Source organism: Lonchura striata, chromosome 34 (assembly GCF_050655825.1).
Source record: "Lonchura striata isolate lonStrDom1 chromosome 34, ASM5065582v1, whole genome shotgun sequence".
NCBI lineage: Eukaryota > Metazoa > Chordata > Aves > Passeriformes > Estrildidae > Lonchura > Lonchura striata.
Window position 1 is genome coordinate 5,125,370 of NC_140736.1, and position 24,072 is coordinate 5,149,441.

The 24,072-nt window shown below is 63.8% G+C and overlaps 1 protein-coding gene across 9 annotated transcripts in view; it reads right to left on the minus strand.

Moving 5' to 3' along the window:
- Positions 1-1,140: 1,140 nt before the first annotated feature.
- Positions 1,141-24,072, minus strand: part of RYR1 (ryanodine receptor 1) — a 155,096-nt gene continuing 132,164 nt past the window's right edge. For 6 of the 9 annotated variants that reach the window (XM_085564839.1, XM_085564837.1, XM_085564838.1 and 3 more), the window contains 21 exons: positions 23,403-23,483; positions 22,393-22,481; positions 22,158-22,286; positions 19,136-19,240; positions 18,973-19,054; positions 16,327-17,627; positions 15,937-16,004; positions 15,671-15,833; positions 15,483-15,569; positions 14,077-14,310; positions 11,917-12,047; positions 10,646-10,688; positions 10,414-10,544; positions 7,573-7,633; positions 7,336-7,482; positions 7,122-7,256; positions 6,884-7,040; positions 3,802-3,866; positions 3,585-3,685; positions 3,431-3,482; positions 1,141-1,457 (listed from right to left, as the gene is read on the minus strand). In XM_085564839.1, the coding sequence (XP_085420965.1) occupies positions 1,362-1,457; positions 3,431-3,482; positions 3,585-3,685; positions 3,802-3,866; positions 6,884-7,040; positions 7,122-7,256; positions 7,336-7,482; positions 7,573-7,633; positions 10,414-10,544; positions 10,646-10,688; positions 11,917-12,047; positions 14,077-14,310; positions 15,483-15,569; positions 15,671-15,833; positions 15,937-16,004; positions 16,327-17,627; positions 18,973-19,054; positions 19,136-19,240; positions 22,158-22,286; positions 22,393-22,481; positions 23,403-23,483 (3,458 nt within the window). In that variant the 3' untranslated portion in view covers positions 1,141-1,361. Of the gene's footprint in view, positions 1,458-3,430; positions 3,483-3,584; positions 3,686-3,801; positions 3,867-6,883; positions 7,041-7,121; positions 7,257-7,335; positions 7,483-7,572; positions 7,634-10,413; positions 10,545-10,645; positions 10,689-11,916; positions 12,048-12,983; positions 13,080-13,397; positions 14,016-14,076; positions 14,311-15,482; positions 15,570-15,670; positions 15,834-15,936; positions 16,005-16,326; positions 17,628-18,972; positions 19,055-19,135; positions 19,241-22,157; positions 22,287-22,392; positions 22,482-23,402; positions 23,484-24,072 lie in introns of those variants that run through there. The other 3 variants (XM_085564842.1, XM_085564843.1, XM_085564841.1) reach the window with 3 other exon arrangements.

A 24,072-nucleotide genomic window follows, 5' to 3' on the forward strand; every position in this document is an offset into this window, starting at 1 on the left:
GCCCTTTCCCCCTCACATTTCCCACCCTTTCCCCCTCACGTTTCCCTCTTTTCCCCTCACATTTCCCCCTTTTCCCCTCACATTTCCCCCATTTTCCCCTGACGTTTTCCCTCTTTTCCCCCTCACATTTCCCCCTCATTTCCCCCCTCACATTTCTCTCTTTTCCCCTCACAATTCCCTCTTTCTCCCTCACATTGCCCTCTCTTTATCCCTCACATTTCTCTTTTCCCCTCACCTTTCCCCCCCTTTTCCCCTCACGTTTCCCTCTTTTCCCTTCACAATTCCCTCCATTTCCCCCTCATATTTCTCTTTTCCCCTCACATTTCTCTTTTCCCCTCACATTTCTCTCTTTCCCCCCAACATTTCTTTTCCCCCCTCACATTTCCCTCTTTCCCCTCATCTTTCCTTTCACATTTCTCTCTTTCCCCCTCACATTTTCCCGCCCTTTTCCCCTCACATTTCCCTCCTTTTCTCCTCACAATTCTCTCCATTTTCCCCTCACAATTCCCTCTCTTTATCACTCACAATTCCCTCTTTTTATCCCTCACATTTCTCTCTTTTCCCCTCACGTTTTCCCCCCTTTTTTTCCCTCACATTTCCCCCCCTTTTCCCCTCACATTTCCCCCCTTTTCCCCCCTCACAATTCCCTCAATTTCCCCCTCACAATTCCTTCTCTTTCCCCCTCACATTTCCCCCCATTTTCCCCTCAGTTCACCAGGGTTTTGGGGGTCCCTGAGGTGATCCCCAGTTGGCTTTGCGTGTCCCCCAATTGATTTTTGGGGTCCCCAGAGGGTTTTGGGGGTCCCCCAGAGGGTTTTGGTGGTCCCCAGTTGTTTTCTGGGGTCCCCCAGTTGGTTTTGGTGGTCCCCAGTTGTTTTCTGGGGTCCCCCAGTTGGTTTTGGTGGTCCTCAGTTGTTTTTGGGGGTCCCCCCAGGGGGTTTTGGTGGTCCTCAGTTGTTTTTGGGGGTCCCCAGTTGGTTTTGGTGGTCCCCAGTTGTTTTTGGGGGTCCCCCAGTTGGTTTTGGTGGTCCCCCGTTGTTTTTGGGGGTCCCCCAGTTGGTTTTGGTGGTCCCCAGTTGTTTTTGGGGGTCCCCCCAGGGGGTTTTGGTGGTCCTGGGGTGTCAATAATGAGCTGAGGGGAGCAGCAACATTTGGCAGCGTTTATTTGGGGAGGGGGAAAGGCACTTGAAGAGGGTTTGGGGTAAATTTGGGGTTTTTTGGGGGCGTCAGTGACGAGCCAGTGACGCTCAGCAGCGTTTATTGGGGGGGGGTCAGGTCAAAGGCACTTGAAGGGGATTTGGGGAGGGGATTTTGGGGAAGGGGATTTGAGGAAGGGGATTTTGGGGAGGGGGATTTTGGGGTCATCCCAGCTGATCCTCGTACTGCTTGCGGAAGCAGTCCCCGGCCGGGAAGAAATCCCAGCAGCGCTCCTGGTACATCTTCCACACGTAAGATTCCTGGCAGGGAAATTGGGGAGGGGGCTTTGGGGCATGGGGAACCCCCACAGCACCCTCACCCACACTGGGAATTACAGAGACCCCACCCCAAATCCCCTGGAGACCCCGAAATCCCATCGACACCCCCCAAATCCCCTGGAGACCCCCCAAATCCCTCAAAGACCCCTCAAAATCCTCTAGAGACCCCCCCCAAATCCTCTATACCCCCCCCAATCCAATAGAAACCCCCTCAAATCCCACAGAGACCCCCCAAAATGCCACAAAGACCCCTCCTATAGAGCCCCCTCATGGGACTGCCCCTCCCTGTGGACCCCCCCAGACCATCCTGGGACCCCCCCACAACCCCCAATGACCCCCCTAGACCCCCCAAACCATCCTCAGACCCCCTCAGACCACCCCAGACCACCCTGGAACCCCCCCACAACCCCCAATGACTCCCCTAGACCCCCCAGACCATCCTCAGACCCCCTCAAACCACCCCAGACCATCCTGGGACCCCCCCCAGAACCCCTCAGTGACCCCCCAAACCCCCCAGATCATCCTGGGACCCCCCCTAGACCACCCTGGGACCCCCCTAGACCCCCCAGACCATCCTCAGACCCCCTCAGGCCACCCCAGACCATCCTGGGACCCCCCCCAGAACCCCCAGTGACCCCCCAAACCCCCCAGACCATGCTGGGACCCCCTCAGAACCCCTCAGTGACCCCCCAAACCCCCCAGACCATCCTGGGACCCCCCCCAGACCACCCTGGGACCCCCCTAGACCCCCCAGACCATCCTCAGACCCCCTCAAACCGCCCCAGACCATCCTGGGACCCCCCCACAACCCTCAGTGACCCCCCCCAACCCCCCAGATCATCCTGGGACCCCCCAAGAACCCCTCAGTGACCCCCCAAACCCCCCAGATCATCCTGGGACCCCCCCCAGACCACCCTGGGACCCCCCTAGACCCCCCAGACCATCCTCAGACCCCCTCAAACCGCCCCAGACCATCCTGGGACCCCCCCAGAACCCCTCAGTGACCCCCAAACCCCCCAGGCCATCCTGGGACCCCCCCCCGACCACCCTGGGACCCCCCTAGACCCCCCAGACCATCCTCAGACCCCCTCAAGCCACCCCAGACCATCCTGGGACCCCCCCAGAACCCCTCAGTGACCCCCCAAACCCCCCAGACCACCCTGGGACCCCCCCACAACCCCCAATGACCCCCCTAGACCCCCCAGACCATCCTCAGACCCCCTCAGACCACCCCAGACCACCCTGGGACCCCCCCCACAATCCTCAGTGACCCCCCCAAGCCCCTCCAGACCACCCTGAGACCCCCCACAACCCCCAATGACTCCCCTAGACCCCCGAGACCATACTCAGAACCCCTCAAACCGCCCCAGACCATCCTGGGACCCCCCCCAGAACTCCTCAGTGACCCCCAAACCCCCCAGACCATGCTGGGACCTCCCCAGAACCCCTCAGTGACCCCCCAAACCCCCCAGACCATGCTGGGACCCCCCCCCCAGAACTCCTCAGTGCCCCCCAAACCCCCCAGACCATCCTGAGACCCCCCCCAGACCACCCTGGGACCCCCCTAGACCCCCCAGACCATCCTCAGACCCCCTCAAACCGCCCCAGACCACCCTGGGACCCCCCCCCAGAACCCCTCAGTGACCCCCCCAAACCCCCCAGACCATCCTGGGACCCCCCCCAGAACCCCTCAGTGACCCCCCCCAACCCCCCAGATCATCCTGGGACCCCCCCCAGAACCCCTCAGTGACCCTCCCAAGCCCCCCCAGACCACCCTGGGACCCCCCAAACCCCCCAGACCATCCTGGGACCCCCCCCCAGACCATCCTGGGACCCCCCTAGACCCCCCAGACCATCCTCAGACCCCCCAAACCTCCCAGACCACCCTGGGACCCCCCCCAGAACCCCCAGTGACCCCCCCCACGCCCCCTCCCCAGAACCCCCCTCCTCCCCACCTGCCCCGTGTGCTCCGTCTCGTCCTTGTTGATCAAATACATCAGGAAAAACCTGAGGCAGGGGGGAGATCCGGGGGGTGTGAGAGATCAGCAGGGACCCCCAGACCCCTCCAGGACCCCCCAAAATCCCCCCCCAAGCCCCCCCAAGTCTCACATGTAGTTGGCCAGGTTGTGCTCCTCCAACGTGTGGGTCTCGAAGCCGTGCGGCGTCGTGTCGAAATAATCGCTCCCGATGCCGCAGATGAAACATTTCGTCTGGGGAGGGGGCCCGGGGAGGGGTCACAGAGGGGTCTTTGCGCCCCCCAACCCCACCTGAGTGGAGGGGAGGGGGTCTTCACCCTCCTGCCCCCCCCCGCAATCCTCGGACTCACCTCCATGTCCTCCTTCACCTGCTCCTGCTGGTCCCGCAGCTCCCCGAAGGCGTCAATGATCAGACCTGGGGGGCACAGAGTGGGGGGTCAGCGGGAGGGGACCCCCAGAGACCCCCACGTCCCCCCCAGTTTTTTCCAGGACCCCCAGATACCCCCACATCCCCCCCCCAGCCTCTTCCAGGACCCCCAGATCTCCCCAGATCCCCTCCAGCCCCTTCCAGGACCCCCAGATCTCCCCAGATCCTCCCCAGCCCCTTCCAGGACCCCCAGATCCTCCCCAGCCTCTTCCAGGACCCCCAGATACCCCCACATCCCCCCCCAGCCCCTTCCAGGACCCCCAGATCTCCCCAGATCCCCTCCAGCCCCTTCCAGGACCCCCAGATCCCTCCCAGCCCCTTCCAGGACCCCCAGATCCCCCCCCCCCAGATCCTCCCCAGCCTCTTCCAGGACCCCCAGATCCTCCCCAGCCCCTTCCAGGACCCCCAGATCCCCCCCAGCCTCTTCCAGGACCCCCAGATCCTCCCCAGCCCCTTCCAGGAACCCCAGATCCTCCCCAGCCCCTTCCAGGACCCCCAGATCTCCCCAGATCCCCCCCAGCCTCTTCCAGGACCCCCAGATTCCCCCCAGCCCCTTCCAGGACCCCCCGATCCCCCCCATGCCCTTCCAGGACCCCCAGATCTCCCCAGATCCCCTCCAGCCCCTTCCAGGACCCCCAGACTGACCCCACAGATCCCCATCCATGGGGTTCCCACCCTGGATGAAGGCCAGGAGGATGATGATAACTCCCAAAGCCCCCTCCCCACCCCCCAGACCCCCTGAAACCCCCTCCCCACCCCTGCCAGGGGCTCCCACTCTGGATGAAGGCCGGGAGGATGATGATGACCCCCAAAGCCCCCTCCCCACCCCTCAGACCCCCTGAAACCCCCTCCCCATTCCCTGCCAGGTGTTCCCACCCTGGATGAAGGCCAGGAGGATGATGATGACCCCCAAAGCCCCCTCCCCACCCCTCAGACCCCCTGAAACCCCCTCCCCATTCCCTGCCAGGTGTTCCCACCCTGGATGAAGGCCAGGAGGATGACGATGACCCCCAGACCCCCTGAAACCCCCTCCCCACCCCTTCCCACAGGGTGCCCACCCTGGATGATGGCCGGGAGGATGACCATGACCCCCAGACCCCCTGAAACCCCCTCCCCACCCCTTCCCATGGGCTGCCCACCCTGGATGAAGGCCAGGAGGATGACGATGACCCCCAGACCCCCTGAAACCCCCTCCCCACCCCTTCCCACAGGGTGCCCACCCTGGATGATGGCCGGGAGGATGACCATGACCCCCAGACCCCCTGAAACCCCCTCCCCACCCCTTCCCATGGGCTGCCCACCCTGGATGATGGCCGGGAGGATGACGATGACCCCCAAAGCCCCCTCCCCATTCCCTGCCAGGTGTTCCCACCCTGGATGATGGCCAGGAGGATGATGATAACTCCCAAAGCCCCCTCCCCATTCCCTGCCAGGTGTTCCCACCCTGGATGATGGCCAGGATGACGATGACCCCCAAAGCCCCCTCCCCATTCCCTGCCAGGTGTTCCCACCCTGGATGATGGCTGGGAGGATGACGATGACCCCCAGACCCCCTGAAACCCCCTCCCCACCCCTCCCCATGAGCTGCCCACTCTGGATGAAGGCCAGGAGGATGACGATGACCCCCAAAGCCCCCAAAGCCCCCTCCCCATTCCCTGCCAGGTGTTCCCACCCTGGATGAAGGCCAGGAGGATGATGATAACTCCCAAAGCCCCCTCCCCATTCCCTGCCAGGTGTTCCCACCCTGGATGATGGCTGGGAGGATGACGATGACCCCCAGACCCCCTGAAACCCCCTCCCCACCCCTTCCCACGGGGTGCCCACCCTGGATGAAGGCCAGGAGGATGACGATGACCCCCAAAGCCCCCAAAGCCCCCTCCCCATTCCCTGCCAGGTGTTCCCACCCTGGATGAAGGCCAGGAGGATGACGATGACCCCCAAAGCCCCCAAAGCCCCCTCCCCATTCCCTGCCAGGTGTTCCCACCCTGGATGATGGCCAGGAGGATGACGATGATCCCCAAAGCCCCCTCCCCATTCCCTGCCAGGTGTTCCCACCCTGGATGAAGGCCAGGAGGATGACGATGACCCCCAGACCCCCTGAAACCCCCTCCCCACCCCCTTCCCACAGGGTGCCCACCCTGGATGATGGCCGGGAGGATGACCATGACCCCCAAAGCCCCCAAAGCCCCCTCCCCATTCCCTGCCAGGTGTTCCACCCTGGATGATGGCCAGGAGGATGACCATGACCCCCAAAGCCCCCTCCCCATTCCCTGCCAGGTGTTCCCACCCTGGATGAAGGCCAGGAGGATGACCATGACCCCCAAAGCCCCCAAAGCCCCCTCCCCATTCCCTGCCAGGTGTTCCACCCTGGATGATGGCCAGGAGGATGACCATGACCCCCAAAGCCCCCTCCCCATTCCCTGCCAGGTGTTCCCACCCTGGATGATGGCCAGGAGGATGACGATGACCCCCAGACCCCCTGAAACCCCCTCCCCACCCCCTTCCCATGGGGTTCCCACCCTGGATGAAGGCCAGGAGGATGACGATGACCCCCAGCCCCATTGAAACCCCCTCCCCACCCCTTCCCACAGGGTGCCCACCCTGGATGAAGGCCAGGAGGATGACGATGACCCCCAGACCCCCTGAAACCCCCTCCCCACCCCTTCCCATGGTGTGCCCACCCTGGATGAAGGCCAGGAGGATGACGATGACCCCCAGCTCCATTGAAACCCCCTCCCCACCCCTCCCCATGGGGTGCCCACCCTGGATGAAGGCCAGGAGGATGACGATGACCCCCAAAGCCCCCAGAGCCCCCTCCCCATTCCCTGCCAGGTGTTCCCACCCTGGATGATGGCCAGGAGGATGACGATGACCCCCAGCTCCATTGAAACCCCCTCCCCACCCCTTCCCACAGGGTGCCCACCCTGGATGAAGGCCAGGAGGATGACCATGACCCCCAGACCCCCTGAAACCCCCTCCCCACCCCCTTCCCACGGGGTGCCCACCCTGGATGATGGCCAGGAGGATGACGATGACGAAGAAGAAGAAGGTGATGTCGAACACCACGCGGTACAGCTCGTAGTCGTCCCCCGCCGGGTCCTCGATCTCGTCCCCGATGCCCCCCCCGGCCCGGACCCCCACGTACATGTGGAACAGGTAACACTGCGGGGTGGGGGAGGAGGTCAGGGACACCCCCGCGGAACCCCAAAAACCCACCTGGGGACCCCCCCCAAAAACTCTCACCGTCATCATGTCGTCACACTTCATGTCGGGCTCGTCCTCGTCCTCGCTCTTGTTGTAGAACTTGCGGAAGAAGTTGAAGGCCACCACGGTGTACAGGTAGACCACCACGGCCAGCAGCCCCACCGTCATCACCAGCTGGGCACAGGGGCGGTCAGGGGGGTCTGAGGAGACCCCCGGGACCCCCTCCCCAGCGCCCAGGGGTGCCCCCCGACACCTGCTTGCCGTTGTGGGTGACGGAGGAGAGGATGGTGCGCAGCGTCTTGACGCCCATGGCGATGTCCAGGAGGTGCGAGGCGAAGAAGAAGTTGTTGTAGTGGCCCAGCAGGGACATGGCCATGTACCAGGTGAGGTACAGGAAGGACTGGAAGGGGGGCACACCTGGGGGTCACCCCAAAATCGGGGAAAAGAGTGGGGGGGGTCCCACGGCCCGGCTTTGCGACCCCCGACTCACGTTATCGGTGAAAATCACCCCGAATTTCCAGATCTGGTAGCGGATGTCGATGGATGTGATCCTGGGGCGGGGGCACGGCAGGTGGGGGGTCAGCAGGTGGGGATGCCCCCCCAGGAAGGGTCAGGACCACCCCCCCAGGGGAGCCCCCAGACCCATGAGGTGGGGGTCTGTCCCCAGGACCCCTAACCCCCCCTTAGACCCCTACAGGACCCCAAATCCCCCCCAGGACCCCCAAATCCCCCCCCTTAGACCCCTACAGGACCCCAAATCCCCCCCAGGACCCCTAAACCCCCCCTTAGACCCCTACAAGACCCCAAATCCCCCCCAGAACCCCCATAGGCCCCCCTTAGACCCCTACAGGACCCCAAATCCCCCCCAGGACCCCTAACCCCACCCTTAGACCCCTACAGGACCCCAAATCCCCCCCAGTACCCCTAAACCCCCCCTTAGACCCCTACAGGACCCCAAATCCCCCCCAGGACCCCCAAATCCCCCCCCTTAGACCCCTACAGGACCCCAAATCCCCCCCAGGACCCCTAAACCCCCCCTTAGACCCCTACAGGACCCCAAATCCCCCCCAGGACCCCTAACCCCCCCTTAGACCCCTACAGGACCCCAAATCCCCCCCAGGACCCCTAACCCCCCCTTAGACCCCTACAGGACCCCAAATCTCCCCCAGGACCCCTAACCCCACCCTTAGACCCCTACAGGACCCCAAATCCCCCCCAGGACCCCTAAACCCCCCCTTAGACCCCTACAGGACCCCAAATCCCCCCCAGGACCCCTAACCCCACCCTTAGACCCCTACAGGACCCCAAATCCCCCCCAGAACCCCCATAGGCCCCCCTTAGACCCCTACAGGACCCCAAATCCCCCCCAGGACCCCTAACCCCACCCTAATACCCCTACAGGACCCCAAATCCCCCCCAGGACCCCTAAACCCCCCCTTAGACCCCTACAGGACCCCAAATCCCCCCCAGGACCCCTAACCCCACCCTTAGACCACTACAGGACCCCAAATCCCCCCCAGGACCCCTAACCCCACCCTTAGACCCCTACAGGACCCCAAATCCCCCCCAGGACCCCTAACCCCACCCTAATACCCCTACAGGACCCCAAATCCCCCCCAGGACCCCCAAATCCCCCCCCTTAGCCCCCTACAGGACCCCAAATCCCCCACCCGGGACCACCCAGGACCCCCCAAGGTGAGTCCCCAGACCCATGAGGTGGGTGTCCGACTGCCCGCAGACCACCCAGGACCCTCACCCTGCCTTAGACCCCTATGGCACCCCAAAATCCCCCCTAGGACCCACCCAGCAACCCAAACCCCCACTTTAGACCCCCATAGGACCCCCAAACTCCCCCAAATCCCACCCTAGGACCCCAATCCCCCCCTTAGACCCCCTTAGACCCCCCAAACTCTCCCAAATTCCCCCTCTAGAACCTCAAATCCCCCCTTAGACCCCCCAAACTCCCCCAAATGCCCCCCAAACTCCCCCAAATCCCCCCTCTAGGACCCCAAACCCCCCCTTAGACCCCCCAAACGCCCCCAAATCCCCCCTCTAGGCCCCCAAACCCCCCTTCGATCCCCCAACCCCCCCCGTAGGAACCCAAACCCCCCCTTAGACCCCCCAAACTCCCCCAAATTCCCCCCTAGGACCCCAAACCCCCTTAGATCCCCCAAACCCCCCCTAGGACCCCAAACCCCACCCTTAGACCCCATTAGACCCCCCAAACTCCCCCAAAATCCCACCTAGGACCCCAAACCCCCCTTAGATCCCCCAAACCCCCCCCTAGGACCCCAAACCCCACCCTAGGACCCCAAACCCCACCCTTAGACCCCATTAGACCCCCCAAACTCTGCCAAATCCCCCCTCTAGGACCCTAAACCCCCCCTTAGATCCCCCAAACTCTGCCAAATCCCCCCTCTAGGACCCCAAACCCCCCCTTAGACCCCCCAAACTCCCCCAAAATCCCACCTAGGACCCCAAACCCCCCCTTAGACCCCCCAAACTCCCCCAAAATCCCACCTAGGACCCCAAACCCCCCCTTAGATCCCCCAAACCCCCCCCCAGGACCCCAAACCCCACCCTTAGACCCCATTAGACCCCCCAAACTCTGCCAAATCCCCCCTCTAGGACCCCAAACCCCACCCTTAGACCCCATTAGACCCCCCAAACTCTGCCAAATCCCCCCTCTAGGACCCCAAACCTCCCCTTAGATCCCCCAAACTCCCCCAAAATCCCACCTAGGACCCCAAACCCCCCCTTAGACCCCATTAGACCCCCCAAACTCTGCCAAATCCCCCCTCTAGGACCCCAAACCCCCCCTTAGACCCCCCAAACTCCCCCAAAATCCCACCTAGGACCCCAAACCCCACCCTTAGACCCCATTAGACCCCCCCAAACTCCCCCAAATTCCCCCCTAGGACCCCAAACCCCACCCTTAGACCCCATTAGACCCCCCAAACTCTGCCAAATCCCCCCCCTAGGACCCCAAACCCCCCTTAGATCCCCCAAACGCCCCCAAATCCCCCATCTAAGACCCCAAACCCCCCCTTAGACCCCCCCAAACGCCCCCAAATCCCCCATCTAAGACCCCAAACCCCCCCCTAGGACCCCAAACCCCACCCTAGGACCCCAAACCCCCCCTTAGACCCCCCCAAACGCCCCCAAATCCCCCCTCTAAGACCCCAAACCCCCCCTTAGACCCCCCCAAACGCCCCCAAATCCCCCATCTAAGACCCCAAACACCCCCTTAGACCCCCCCAAACGCCTCCAAATCCCCCATCTAAGACCCCAACTCTCCCCCCAGGACCCCCAGGGTGCCCCCCGGGCCCACCAGGTGAGCAGGGAGCTGTCGGGGGGGGCCCTGCGCTCGCCCTGGGCCCCCATCTCCAGGCTGGCCAGGTCCATGCCCAGCAGCTCGGCGATCCTCTCCCGCCCGTAGATGTCCCCGTACTTCTCCATCACCTGCGGGGGGACCCCAAAATCCAGGTGAAAAACCCCTCAAAGCGTCCGGGGAAACCCCCAAAATGTGGGTAGGGGGTGTCCTCCCCAAGACCCCTCCTCACCTTCCTCTTGATGAACTTGTCCCAGTAATTGCTGGGGAAGGATCTGGTGGGGGCACAAAAAAAAGGGGGGGGTCAGTGGGGGTGAAGCCCCCTCCCCACAGCCCCAATTGGGGCAGGGGGGACCCCGGGGGACCCCAATTGGTCCCCAGGGATCCCCCAGCACCACCTGAAATCTCTGTGAGACCCCCCCCCCGAAATCCCCAGACCTCCTTTCCAGCCCCTTGGGACCCCTGGAACCCCCTCAACCCCCTCCCAGTTCCCTCCCAGTGCCCCCAGTGCCCTCCCAGTTCCCTCCCAGTGCCTCCCAGTGCCTCCCATTGTCTTCCAGTGCCCTCCAGTGCCCCCCAATTCTGTCCCAGTGCCCCCCAATTTCCTCCCAGTGCCTCCCAGTTCCCTCCCAGTGCCTCCTAGTGCCCCTGAATGCCCTCCCAGTTCCCTCCCAGTCCCTCCCAGTGCCCCCCAGTTCCCTCCCAGTGCCCCCCAGTGCTCTCCCAGTGCCTTCTAGTGCCCCCCAGTCCCTCCCAGTGCTCTCCAGTGTCCCCCAATACCCCCTCACTACCCCCCAGCGCCCCCCAGTTCCCTCCCAGTTCCCTCCCAGTGCCCTCCCAGTGCCTCCCAGTCCCTCCCAGTGCCCCCCAGTTCCCTCCCAGTGCCCTCCCAGTGCCTCCCAGTCCCTCCCAGTGCACCCCAGTTCCCTCCCAGTCCCTCCCAGTACCCTCCCAGTCCCTCCCAGTGCCCCCCAGTTCCCTCCCAGTTCCCTCCCAGTGCCCTCCCAGTGCCTCCCAGTCCCTCCCAGTGCCCTCCCAGTCCCCTCCCAGTCCCTCCCAGTCCCCTCCCAGTCCCTCCCAGTTCCCTCCCAGTCCCTCCCAGTGCCCTCCCAGTGCCTCCCAGTCCCTCCCAGTCCCTCCCAGTTCCCTCCCAGTGCCCTCCCAGTGCCTCCCAGTTCCCTTCCAGTTCACCCCAGTTCCCTCCCAGTGCCCCCCAGTGCCTCCCAGTCCCTCCCAGTCCCTCCCAGTCCCTCCCAGTGCCTCCCAGTCCCTCCCAGTGCCCCCCAGTTCCCTCTCAGTTCCCTCCCAGTGCCCTCCCAGTGCCTTCCAGTTCCCTCCCAGTGCCTCCCAGTCCCTCCCAGTCCCTCCCAGTACCCTCCCAGTCCCTCCCAGTGCCCCCCAGTTCCCTCCCAGTCCCTCTCAGTTCCCTCCCAGTCCCTCCCAGTGCCTCCCAGTCGCCTTCCAGTCCCTCCCAGTGCCTCCCAGTCCCTCCCAGTGCCGTACTGGGCGTTGAGCACCAGGCGGTCCCACTGTCCCTTGACGTCGTCGTCCGGCGGCTGCTCGGTGATGTAGAGCCCCGAGAACTCGAGGCGCCGCGCCACCTCCTTCTCCCTCTTGAAGATCACCAGGGGGATCTGGGGACACCGGGGGGGTCACAGGGGACACTGGGGACACCGGGGGGGTCACAGGGGACACTGGGGGGGTCACAGGGGACATTGGGGACACTGAGGGGTCAGGGGGTGTCACAGCAGAGCCCCGAGAACTCGAGGCGCCGCGCCACCTCCTTCTCCCTCTTGAAGATCACCAGGGGGATCTGGGGACATTGGGGGGTCACAGGGGACACCGGGGGGGTCACAGGGGACACTGGGGACACTGAGGGGTCACAGGGGACATTGGGGACACTGAGGGGTCAGGGGGTGTCACAGCAGAGCCCCGAGAACTCGAGGCGCCGTGCCACCTCCTTCTCCCTCTTGAAGATCACCAGGGGGATCTGGGGACATTGGGGGGTCACAGGGGACACTGAGGGGGTCACAGGGGACATTGGGGACACTGAGGGGTCACAGGGGACACTGGGGACACTGGGGACACCAGGGGTCAGGGGGTGTCACAGCAGAGCCCCGAGAACTTGAGGCGCCGCGCCACCTCCTTCTCCCTCTTGAAGATCACCAGGGGGATCTGGGGACATTGGGGGGTCACAGGGGACACTGGGGACACTGGGGACACCAGGGGTCAGGGGGTGTCACAGCAGAGCCCCGAGAACTCGAGGCGCCGCGCCACCTCCTTCTCCCTCTTGAAGATCACCAGGGGGATCTGGGGACACCGGGGGGGTCACAGGGGACACCGGGGGGGTCACAGGGGACACTGGGGACACTGAGGGGTCACAGGGGACATTGGGGACACTGAGGGGTCAGGGGGTGTCACAGCAGAGCCCCGAGAACTCGAGGTGCTGTGACACCTCCTTCTCCCTCTTGAAGATCACCAGGGGGATCTGGGGACACCGGGGGGGTCACAGGGGACACCGGGGGGGTCACAGGGGACACTGGGGACACTGAGGGGTCACAGGGGACATTGGGGACACTGAGGGGTCAGGGGGTGTCACAGCAGAGCCCCGAGAACTCGAGGCGCCGCGCCACCTCCTTCTCCCTCTTGAAGATCACCAGGGGGATCTGGGGACATTGGGGGGTCACAGGGGACACTGAGGGGGTCACAGGGGACATTGGGGACACTGGGGGTTTGGGGACAACCAGATTTGGGGACACACACAGATTTGGGGACACACACGGATTTGGGGACACACACAGATTTGGGGACACACACATGGATTTGGGGACACATGGATTTGGGGACACACACGGATTTGGGAACACACACAGGGACTGGGGACACACACAGATTTGCGGACACAGATTTGGGGACACACATGGATTAGGGACACACAGATTTGGGGACACACAGATTTGGGGACACACACACGGATTTGGGGACACACACGGATTTGGGGACACACAGATTTAGGGACACACAGATTTAGGGACACACATAGGGATTAGGGACACACGGATTTGGGGACAGCCAGGTTTTGGGACACACAGATTTGGGGACACACAGATTTGGGGATACACACAGATTTAGGGGCACACAGAGAGGTTTGGGGACACAGATTTAGGGACACACAGATTTGGGGACACACACAGAGGTTTGGGAACACAGATTTGGGGACACACGGATTTGGGGACACACACGGATTTGGGGACACACAGATTTGGGGACACAGATTTGGGGATACACACAGATTTAGGGACACACAGATTTGGGGACACACACAGAGGTTTGAGGACAGATTTGGGGACACACACAGATTTGGGGACACACAGATTTGAGGACACACACAGAGGTTTGAGGACAGATTTGGGGACACACACAGATTTGGGGACACACACAGATTTGAGGACACACACAGAGGTTTGAGGACAGATTTGGGGACACACACAGATTTTGGGACACACACATATTTGAGGACACACAGATTTGGGGATACACACACGGATTTGGGGACACACACAGATTTGAGGACACACACAGAGGTTTGAGGACACCCAGATCTGGGGACACCCAGCCACTGGGGACCCCCAGAGCGTTTTGGGGACACCCCGGGGGGGTCACCTTGAGGCAGTTGTAGCCGATGATGCACAGGAAGGCCACCAGCGTGTGGGCCAGCGCCAGCCCGCGCAGGGCCGGGCCCATGTAGCCCGTGCTCTCCTCCAGGAAATAATAAACCTCGGGCTCCTCCGGGACCCCCCCCGCCGCCTCCGCGCCCCCCGGCACGGCCCCGTCCTCCTCGGGGGCCGCCCCGGAGCCCTCGGGCTCCTCCGGGGCGCCCGGGGGGTGCTCGGACACCTGCGGGGACGGGGGACAGGTGAGGGACCCCCACGGGGACAGGGGGGCTCCAGAGCTCCCCACAACGGGGGTATTGGGGTCTGGGGGCATCCAAAGTGTCCCCAAACCCCACTCAGTGGGGTCATAGGGGTCTGGGGACCCCCCAGAATGGGGTATTGGGGTCTGGGGGCATGCAAAGTGTCCCCAAACCCCACTCAGTGGGGTCACAGGGGTCTGGGGATCCCCCAGAATGGGGTATTGGGGTCTGGGGGCATGCAAAGTGTCCCCAAACCCCACTCAGTGGGGTCATAGGGGTCTGGGGACCCCCCAAAATGGGGTACTGGGGTCTGGGGAGCCCCCCCATGATGGGTACCGGGGTCTGGGTGTACCCAAAGTGTCCCCAAACCCCCCTCAGTGGGGTCATAGGGGTCTGGGGACCCCCCAGAATGGGGTATTGGGGTCTGGGGGCACCCAAAGTGTCCCCAAACCTCCCTCAGTGGGGTCACAGGGGTCTGGGGACCCCCCAGAATGGGATATTGGGGTCTGGGGAGCCCCCCCATGATGGGTACCGGGGTCTGGGGGCACCCAAAGTGTTTCCAAACCCCCCTCAGTGGGGTCATAGGGGTCTGGGGACCCCCCAGAATGGGGTATTGGGGTCTGGGGGCACCCAAAGTGTCCCCAAACCCCCCTGAGCGGGGTCACAGGGGTCTGGGGACCCCCCAGAATGGGGTATTGGGGTCTGAGGGCACCCAAGTGTCCCCAAACCCCCCTCAGTGGGGTCACAGGGGTCTGGGGACCCCCCAGAATGGGGTATTGGGGTCTGGGGAGCCCCCCCATGATGGGTACTGGGGTCTGGGGGCATCCAAAAGGTCCCCAAACCCCCCTCAGTGGGGTCACAGGGGTCTGGGGATCCCCCAGAATGGGGTATTGGGGTCTGGGGGCACCCAAAGTGTCCCCAAACCCCACTCAGTGGGGTCATAGGGGTCTGGGGACCCCCCAGATTGGGATACCGGGGTCTGGGGTCCCCCAAAGTGTCCCCAGACCCCTCCGTGCATCCCCACCCCAAGCTCCGACGGCAGTGCCGGGCTCTGGGGTGTCCCCACCTCATCTCAGCAGCTCTGTGGCGACCCAGGACCCCCTAAACCACCCCCCCCGAGCTCCAAGCCCCCCCAAATTCCCCCCCAGCCCCCCACCTTGTAGAAGAGGAGGATGAAGTTGATGGCGAAGGCCAGGAACAGCGCCAGGAACCGCAGGTTGTAGAAGTTCCTCGACAGGTAATTCTGCAGGGAGCGGAACCGGCCAATCCAGGGGACCACCCCCAACCCGGGACCCCCCAAATCCCAAACCCCCCTCCCCCAGAGACCCCCGGGCCCCCCCTTACCAGGAATTTGACCCTCTGCACCTCCAGCTCTCCCCAGAAGTCGAAGCCGCCCTCGGCCGGGGGCTCCCGGCGCTCCCGGGGCACCGACTTGCGCCGCTTCGGGGGGGCGCGGGGCTCCTCCTCGGGCCCCTCGGGACCCCCGCCCTTCTCGCCGTTCTCCGTGCTGGGGGACGGCGGCCCACGGTGGGTTTGGGGGGCTCGGGGACAGCCCCCCGCGGGGCAGGGACCCCTCCCCAAATTCCCTTCCCCAAGCCCCCCGGCCTTACTCGGCTTTCTCGGTCTCGGCCGGGGGCTCCTCTTCCTTCTGGCCTTCCCCCGCCTGCTCCGCCATCTCCTGGGGGGGACAAGGGGGGTCCGAGTTGGGGGGTTGGGGGGTACATCCCCCCCGGGACCCCCCAAAGTGCCCCTGAGGCCGGGCAGGGCCATGGAGGGGGTTGGGATGGGGGTTTTGGGGACCCTCCGTGGTGTCCCACCCTCCACAGGGGACCCCGGGGACTCCCCCTCCCTCGAAGGGACCCCCAGAATTTCCCCCCCAAGGGTGCCCCCAACACTCCTCCACCAGGAACGGCCACAGGGACCCCCAAAATCTCCCCACGCCCCACCCTCCACACTGACCCCCACCAAAAACCCCCAAAATCCCCTTTTCCCCCCCTTACCCCGATCTTCCTGCGCAGGATGGGGGTCCCCTCGGGCGTGGGGGGGTCAGCCCCGGGGGGCTCCCCGATGTCCCCGAGCCCCCCGGGGGCGTCGGGGGCCGCCAGCCTGAAATGGGGGTCCTTGCGCGCCCCCGGCCCCGCCGGCACCGCCTTCACCTCCCGCCGCTCCTCCTCCTCCTCCTCCTCGGCCGGGGGCGCCTCCAGCTGCGCCTCGGGGGGCTGCTCCGGCTCTGGGGGTCCCCCCTCGTCGCCCACCCCGGCCTCGCCGCCACCCACGGCGTCCTGGGTGGGGTCGGGCATGGAGCCCAGCACCTCGATGACCCCCAGGCGCTGCGCCCCCTCCACCAGCCCCCCGCCGAAGAGCGAGCTCCAGGCCAGGCGCCCCACGGCCCCCAGCACCCCCAGTCCCCCCAGCACGCCGCCCAGCGCCACGCGCCCCGCGCCCGCGCCCGCCTCCCACGCCAGCTCGCGCCCCGACTTCTTGCGCAGCCTCCTGATCCTGCGGCGCCACGTCTGCGGGGACCCCAGCAGCCGCCGCAGCGCCCCGAAACCCAGCAGAGCCGGCGCCGGCGCCTCGGCCGGCTCCTCTTCCTCCCTGTCCTCGTCCTCCTCCTCCTCCTCGTCGCGCGGCGCCTCCTCCTCGGAGATGCGCGAGGCGATCTGCATCTCGAAGATGGTGTCCTCGCAGAAGTTGACGAAGAGCTCCATCTTCTCGGCCTCGCCGCCCTCGTTGACCACGTCGAAGATGAACTGGCGCTTGGACTCCTTGACCTGCGGCATCTCCCACTGCGCCTTGTTGGCGCCGCTGATCTCGAAGTAGATGCGCTCGATGCGCCGCGCCGCCCCCATGATCTCGATGCGGCCCAGGAAGGGTCGGAAATAATCCAGGATGCTCTCGGCCTGCTCCAGGAAGGTCTTGAGGCGCTGGTCGTGCGGCACGTGCTCCGACAGGTTGGTCAGCAGCACGGCCACGTTGAAGCCGATGTCGCGCGCCGGCTCCTGGAAGCGCTGGGCGAAGCTCTCCACGTCGATCATCTCGTTCTCGTCGGCCTCGGAGCAGGAGAGCAGGAACTGGATCTCGTCGGGCTCGTACTGCTTCTGGCTGTCCATGGCCTTCTGGAAGTCCTTCTTGGAGATGAGCCCGCGCGGGTCGGTGACGAAGTGGCGGAAGGCGTCGGACGAAACGATGTCGCGCAGCTTCAGGAACATGTCGAAGAACTTGAGGATCATGGTGACGTTGCTGGAGGACTCCACCAGCATGTCCACCATCTGCCGGGCGATGGTGCCATTCACCACGTTCCCTGCGGGGACACGGCGGCGTCACCGCTCTGCGGGCGGCCCCGGAGCCGAGGGGACGGCCTGGGGGGCATGGGGACACCTTGGGTGGTCAGGGGACACCTTGGGTGGTCAAAGGGACAGCTGGGAGGTCAAGGGACACCTTGGGTGGTCAAAGGGACATCTGGGAGGTCAAGGGACACCTTGGGTGGTCAAGGGACACTTTGGGTGATCAGGGGATACCTTGGGTGGTCAAGGGACATTTTGGATGGTCAAGGGACACCTTGGGTGGTCAAGGGACACCTTAGATAGTCAAGGGACACCTTGGGTGGTCAAAGGGACATCTGGGAGGTCAAAGGAATACCTTGGGTGGTCAGGGGACAGCTGGGTGGTCAAGGGACACCTTGGGTGGTCAGGGGACAGCTGGGTGGTCAAGGGACATTTTGGATGGTCAAGGGACACCTTGAGTGGTCAAAGGGACACCTGGGTGGTCAAGGGACATTTTGGATGGTCAGGGGACAGCTGGGTGGTCAAGGGACACCTTGGGTGGTCAAGGGACATTTTGGATGGTCAGGGGACACCTTGAGTGGTCAAGGGACACCTTGGGTGGTCAAGGGACATTTTGGATGGTCAAGGGACACCTTGGGTGGTCAAGGGACACCTTGGGTGGTCAGGGGACAGCTGGGTGGTCAAGGGACACCTTGGGTGGTCAAGGGACACCTTGGGTGGTCAAAGGGACATCTGGGAGGTCAAGGGACACCTTGGGTGGTCAAGGGACACCTTGGGTGGTCAAGGGACACCTTGGGTGGTCAAAGGGACATCTGGGAGGTCAAGGGACACCTTGGGTGGTCAAGGGACACCTTAGATAGTCAAGGGACACCTTGGGTGGTCAAAGGGACATCTGGGAGGTCAAAGGAATACCTTGGGTGGTCAACGGACACCTGGGTGGTCAAGGGACACTTTGGGTGGTCTGGGGATACCTTGAGTGGTCAAAGGGACACCTTGGGTGGTCAGGGGACACTTGGTGGTCAAAGGGACACTTTGGGTGGTCAGGGGACAGCTGGGTGGTCAAGGGACATTTTGGATGGTCAGGGGACACCTTGGGTGGTCAGGGGACACCTTGGGTGGTCAAGGGACATTTTGGATGGTCAGGGGACACCTTGGGTGGTCAAGGGACATTTTGGGTGGTCAAGGGACATCTGGGAGGTCAAAGGGACACCTTGAGTGGTCCAGGGGACATCCGGGTGTTCAAGGGACACTTTGGGTGGTCAGGGAACACTTTGGGTGGTCAGGAGACATCTGGGTGGTCAGGGGACAGCTGGTGAACCTGGGGACACCTTGGGTGGCACAAGGGGGACTCTCCCCAGGTACCTTCAAGCAGGGACAGCAGCATGACCACCATGTCCTTCTGCAGGTCCAGCAGCTCCTTCAGCAGCCCCAGCTGGGACGAGTCCTGCGCACCGGAGCTCCCAGTTACCTCCCAGTAACTCCCAGTGCCACCCCAGCGCCCCACCAGCACCCAACCAGCGCCCACCTGGGCCAGCTTCTTCATCATGTGCGCGAAGACGTGCAGGAAGCCGACGACGGCGTCCCAGAGGCGGCTGTGGGCCAGGCTCTGCTGGTTCCCGGTGCAGGGGCCCTGGGGGACACCGGGCACTGGGAGGGACCCCCGAGACCCCCCGGGGCACTGGGAGCACTGGGCAGGTCTGGGGGGCTTGGGGGGTCCCAGGGGTGTCCAGGGGTCCCACCTGGATGTACTCGGTGAGGCTGTTGAGCACCTCCATGGGGAGGTTTGGAGGGGTACAAAGTGGGTCTCAGGTGGGTTTGAGGGGGTCTCAGGTGGGTTTGGGGGTCCCAGATGTGTTCAGGGGGTCCCAGGTGTGTTTGGGGGTCCCACCTGCCCACACTCACCTGGATGTACTTGGTGAAACACCTCCATGGGGAGGTTTGGAGGGGTACAAAGTGGGACTCAGGTGGGTTTGGGGGGGTCTCAGGTGGGTTTGGGGGTCCCAGATGTGTTCAGGGGGGTCCCAGATGTGTTCAGGGGGTCCCAGGTGTGTCTGGGGGTCCCACCTGCCCACACTCACCTGGATATACTTGGTGAGACCGTTGAACACCTCCATGGGGAGGTTTGGAGGGGTACAAAGTGGGACTCAGGTGGGTTTGGGGGGGTCTCAGGTGGGTTTGGGGGGGTTCCCAGGTGGGTTTGGGGGGTCCCAGATGTGTTCAGGGGGGTCCCAGGTGTGTCTGGGGGTCCCACCTGCCCGCACTCACCTGGATGTACTTGGTGAGACCGTTGAACACCTCCATGGGGAGGTTTGGAGGGGTACAAAGTGGGTCTCAGGTGGGTTTGGGGGGGTCTCAGGTGGGTTTGGGGGTCCCAGATGTGTTCAGGGGGGTCCCAGATGTGTTCAGGGGGTCCCAGGTGTGTCTGGGGGTCCCACCTGCCCACACTCACCTGGATATACTTGGTGAGACCGTTGAACACCTCCATGGGGAGGTTTGGAGGGGTACAAAGTGGGACTCAGGTGGGTTTGGGGGGGTCTCAGGTGGGTTTGGGGGGGTTCCCAGGTGGGTTTGGGGGGTCCCAGATGTGTTCAGGGGGGTCCCAGGTGTGTCTGGGGGTCCCACCTGCCCGCACTCACCTGGATGTACTTGGTGAGACCGTTGAACACCTCCATGGGGAGGTTTGGAGGGGTACAAAGTGGGTCTCAGGTGGGTTTGAGGGGGTCTCAGGTGGGTTTGGGGGTCCCAGATGTGTTCAGGGGGGTCCCAGGTGTGTTCAGGGGGTCCCAGGTGTGTCTGGGGGTCCCACCTGCCCACACTCACCTGGATGTACTCTGTGAGGCTGTTGAACACCTCCATGGGGAGGTTTGGAGGGGTACAAAGTGGGTCTCAGGTGGGTTTGAGGGGGTCTCAGGTGGGTTTGGGGGGTCCCAGATGCGTTCAGGGGGTTCCCAGGTGTGTTTGGGGGTCCCACCTGCCCAAACTCACCTGGATGTGCTCGGTGAAACACCTCCATGGGGAGGTTTGGAGGGGTACAAAGTGGGTCTCAGGTGGGTTTGAGGGGGTCTCAGATGTGTTCAGGGGGTCCCAGGTGTGTCTGGGGGTCCCACCTGCCCACACTCACCTGGATGTACTTGGTGAGACCGTTGAACACCTCCATGGGGAGGTTTGGAGGGGTACAAAGTGGGTCTCAGGTGGGTTTTGGGGGGTTCCCAGATGGTTTGGGGGTCCCACCTGCCCGCACTCACCTGGATGTGCTCGGTGAAACACCTCCATGGGGAGGTTTGGAGGGGTACAAAGTGGGTCTCAGGTGGGTTTGGGGGGGGTCTCAGGTAGGTCTCAGGTGGGTTTTGGGGGGTTCCCAGGTGGGTTTGGGGGTCCCAGGTGTGTTCAGGGGGGTCCGAGGTGTGTTTGGGGGTCCCACCTGCCCACACTCACCTGGATGTGCTCGGTGAGGCTGTTGAGCACCTCCATGGGGAGGTTTGGAGGGGTACAAAGTGGGTCTCAGGTGGGTTTGAGGGGGTCTCAGGTGGGTTTGGAGGTCCCAGGTGTGTTCAGGGGGTCCCAGGTGTGTCTGGGGGTCCCACCTGCCCAAACTCACCTGGATGTGCTCGGTGAAACACCTCCATGGGGAGGTTTGGAGGGGTACAAAGTGGGTCTCAGGTGGGTTTGGGGGGGTCTCAGGTAGGTCTCAGGTGGGTTTTGGGGGGTTCCCAGGTGGGTTTGGGGGTCCCAGGTGTGTTCAGGGGGGTCCGAGGTGTGTTTGGGGGTCCCACCTGCCCACACTCACCTGGATGTGCTCGGTGAAACACCTCCATGGGGAGGTTTGGAGGGGTACAAAGTGGGTCTCAGGTGGGTTTGAGGGGGTCTCAGGTGGGTTTGGGGGGGTCCCAGGTGTATTTGGGGGGTCCCAGGTGTGTTTGGGGGTCCCACCTGCCCACACTCACCCAGATGTACTTGGTGAGACCGTTGAACACCTCCATGGGGAGGTTTGGAGGGGTACAAAGTGGGTCTCAGGTGGGTTTGGGGGGGTCTCAGGTGGGTTTGGGGGGTCCCAGATGTGTTCAGGGGGGTCCCAGGTGTGTCTGGGGGTCCCACCTGCCCTCCATGGGGAGGTTTGGTGGGGTACAAAGTGGGTCTCAGGTGGGTTTGAGGGGGTCTCAGGTGGGTTTGGGGGGGTCTCAGGTGGGTTTTGGGGGGTTCCCAGGTGTGTCTGGGGGTCCCACCTGCCCACACTCACCTGGATGTACTCGGTGAAACACCTCCATGGGGAGGTTTGGAGGGGTACAAAGTGGGTCTCAGGTGGGTTTTGGGGGGTTCCCAGGTGGGTTTTGGGGGGTTCCCAGGTGTGTTTGGGGGTCCCACCTGCCCACACTCACCTGGATGTACTTGGTGAGACCGTTGAACACCTCCATGGGGAGGTTTGGAGGGGTACAAAGTGGGTCTCAGGTGGGTTTGAGGGGGTCTCAGGTGGGTTTGGGGGGGTCCCAGGTGTGTTCAGGGGGGTCCCAGGTGTGTCTGGGGGTCCCAGGGGTGTCCAGGGGACCCACCTGGATGTACTCGGTGAGGCTGTTGAACACCTGCTTGGCCACGGCCATGGCCTTGGAGAAGTTCCTCTTGCCCTGCTCGTCGATGACGTCCTTGCCCGAGTAGTACCAGTAGAAGTCACTGATGGACTCCTGGGGACATTGGGGACATTGGGGACATTGGGGACACTGGGGACACGGTGCCAGGGGCGGTCACCTCTGGGTGCTGGGGCCACCCCTGGGGACAGGCGTGTGTCACCTGCAGGCGCAGCAGGTAATCCACGGTGCAGATGATGATGTTGATGGTGGTTGTGTTCCCTGTCTGCGTCCGCAGGTAGTTCTGGAAGTCTGGGAGTGGGGGGTGGGGGGACAGGGACACCCCGGGGGTCACCTCGGTGTCACCTGGGTCACCTCGGTGTCACCTGGTGTCCCCAGGTGTCCCCACCTCCCTGAGTCACCGCCCTCTTCCTGGCCCCTCGTGCCCCAGGGACCCCCGAACTATGTCCCCAAGTGTCCCTTCGTGTCCCTCCGTGTCCCCAGGTGTCCCCCAGGTGTCTCCAGGTGTCCCTTTGTGTCCCCCAGGTGTCCCCCCATGTCTTCCATGTGTCCCCAGGTGTCCCCCTCGTGTCCCCCAGGTGTCCCCACCGTGTCCTCAGGTGTCCCCAGGTGTCCCCCCTATGTCCCCAGGTGTCCCCCCGTGTCCCCAGCTGTCCCCGGGTGTCCCCCCCATGTCCCCAGGTGTCCCCCCATGTCCTCCATGTGTCTCCAGGTGTCCCCCCATGTCCCCAGGTGTCCCCCCATGTCCTCCATGTGTCTCCAGGTGTCCCCCCCATGTCCCCAGGTGTCCCCCCATGTCCCCAGGTATCCCTTTGTGTCCCCCCATGTCCCCAGGTGTCCCCCCCATGTCCCCAGGTGTCCCCCCCGTGTCCCCAGGTGTCCCTTTGTGTCCCCCAGGTGTCCCCCCATGTCCTCCATGTGTCCCCAGGTGTCCCCCCCGTGTCCCCAGGTGTTCCCCCCCATGTCCCCAGGTGTCCCCCCGTGTCCCCAGCTGTCCCCAGGTGTCCCCCCAATGTCCCCAGGTGTCCCCCCATGTCCCTAGGTGTCCCCCCATGTCCCCAGGTGTCCCCCATGTCTCCAGGTGTCCCCAGGTGTCCCCCCATGTCCCTAGGTGTCCCCCCAATGTCCCCAGGTGTCCCCCCGTGTCCCCAGGTGTCTCCAGGTGTCCCCAGGTGTCCCCCCATGTCCCCAGGTGTCCCCAGGTGTCCCCACCGTTGTTGTGGCCCTCGCAGAGCAGCTGCAGCAGCCGGAACAGGTCCTGGGTGAATTCATCGTCCGACATCACCTTCTCCCCTGGGGGGACACGGGGGGGACACGGGGACAGCGGGGTCACCGCGGGCCACGGGCGGCACGGGGACACCGCAGGGTGGCACGGGGACAATCTGAGGTGGCACGGTGACACCAGAGACTGGCACGGGGACACCACAGAGTGGCATGGGGACACCCTGACGTGACAGGGACACCAGAGAGTGGCACGGGGACACCCCAGAGTGGCACAGGGACACCCTGACATGACAGGGACATCGCAGAGTGGCACAGGGACAATCTGAGGTGGCACAGGGACACCACAGGGTGGCACAGGGACACCCTGATGTGACAGGGACATCGCAGAGTGGCACAGGGACAATCTGAGGTGGCACAGGGACACCCCCGAGATGGCACAGGGACACCAGAGAGTGGCACAGGGACACCCTGACATGACAGGGACATCGCAGAGTGGCACAGGGACAATCTGAGGTGGCACAGGGACACCCCAGGGCGGCACAGGGACACCCTGATGTGACAGGGACATCACAGAGTGGCACAGGGACACCCCAGGGTGGCACAGGGACACCCTGACGTGACAGGGACACCACAGGGTGGCACAGGGACAATCTGAGGT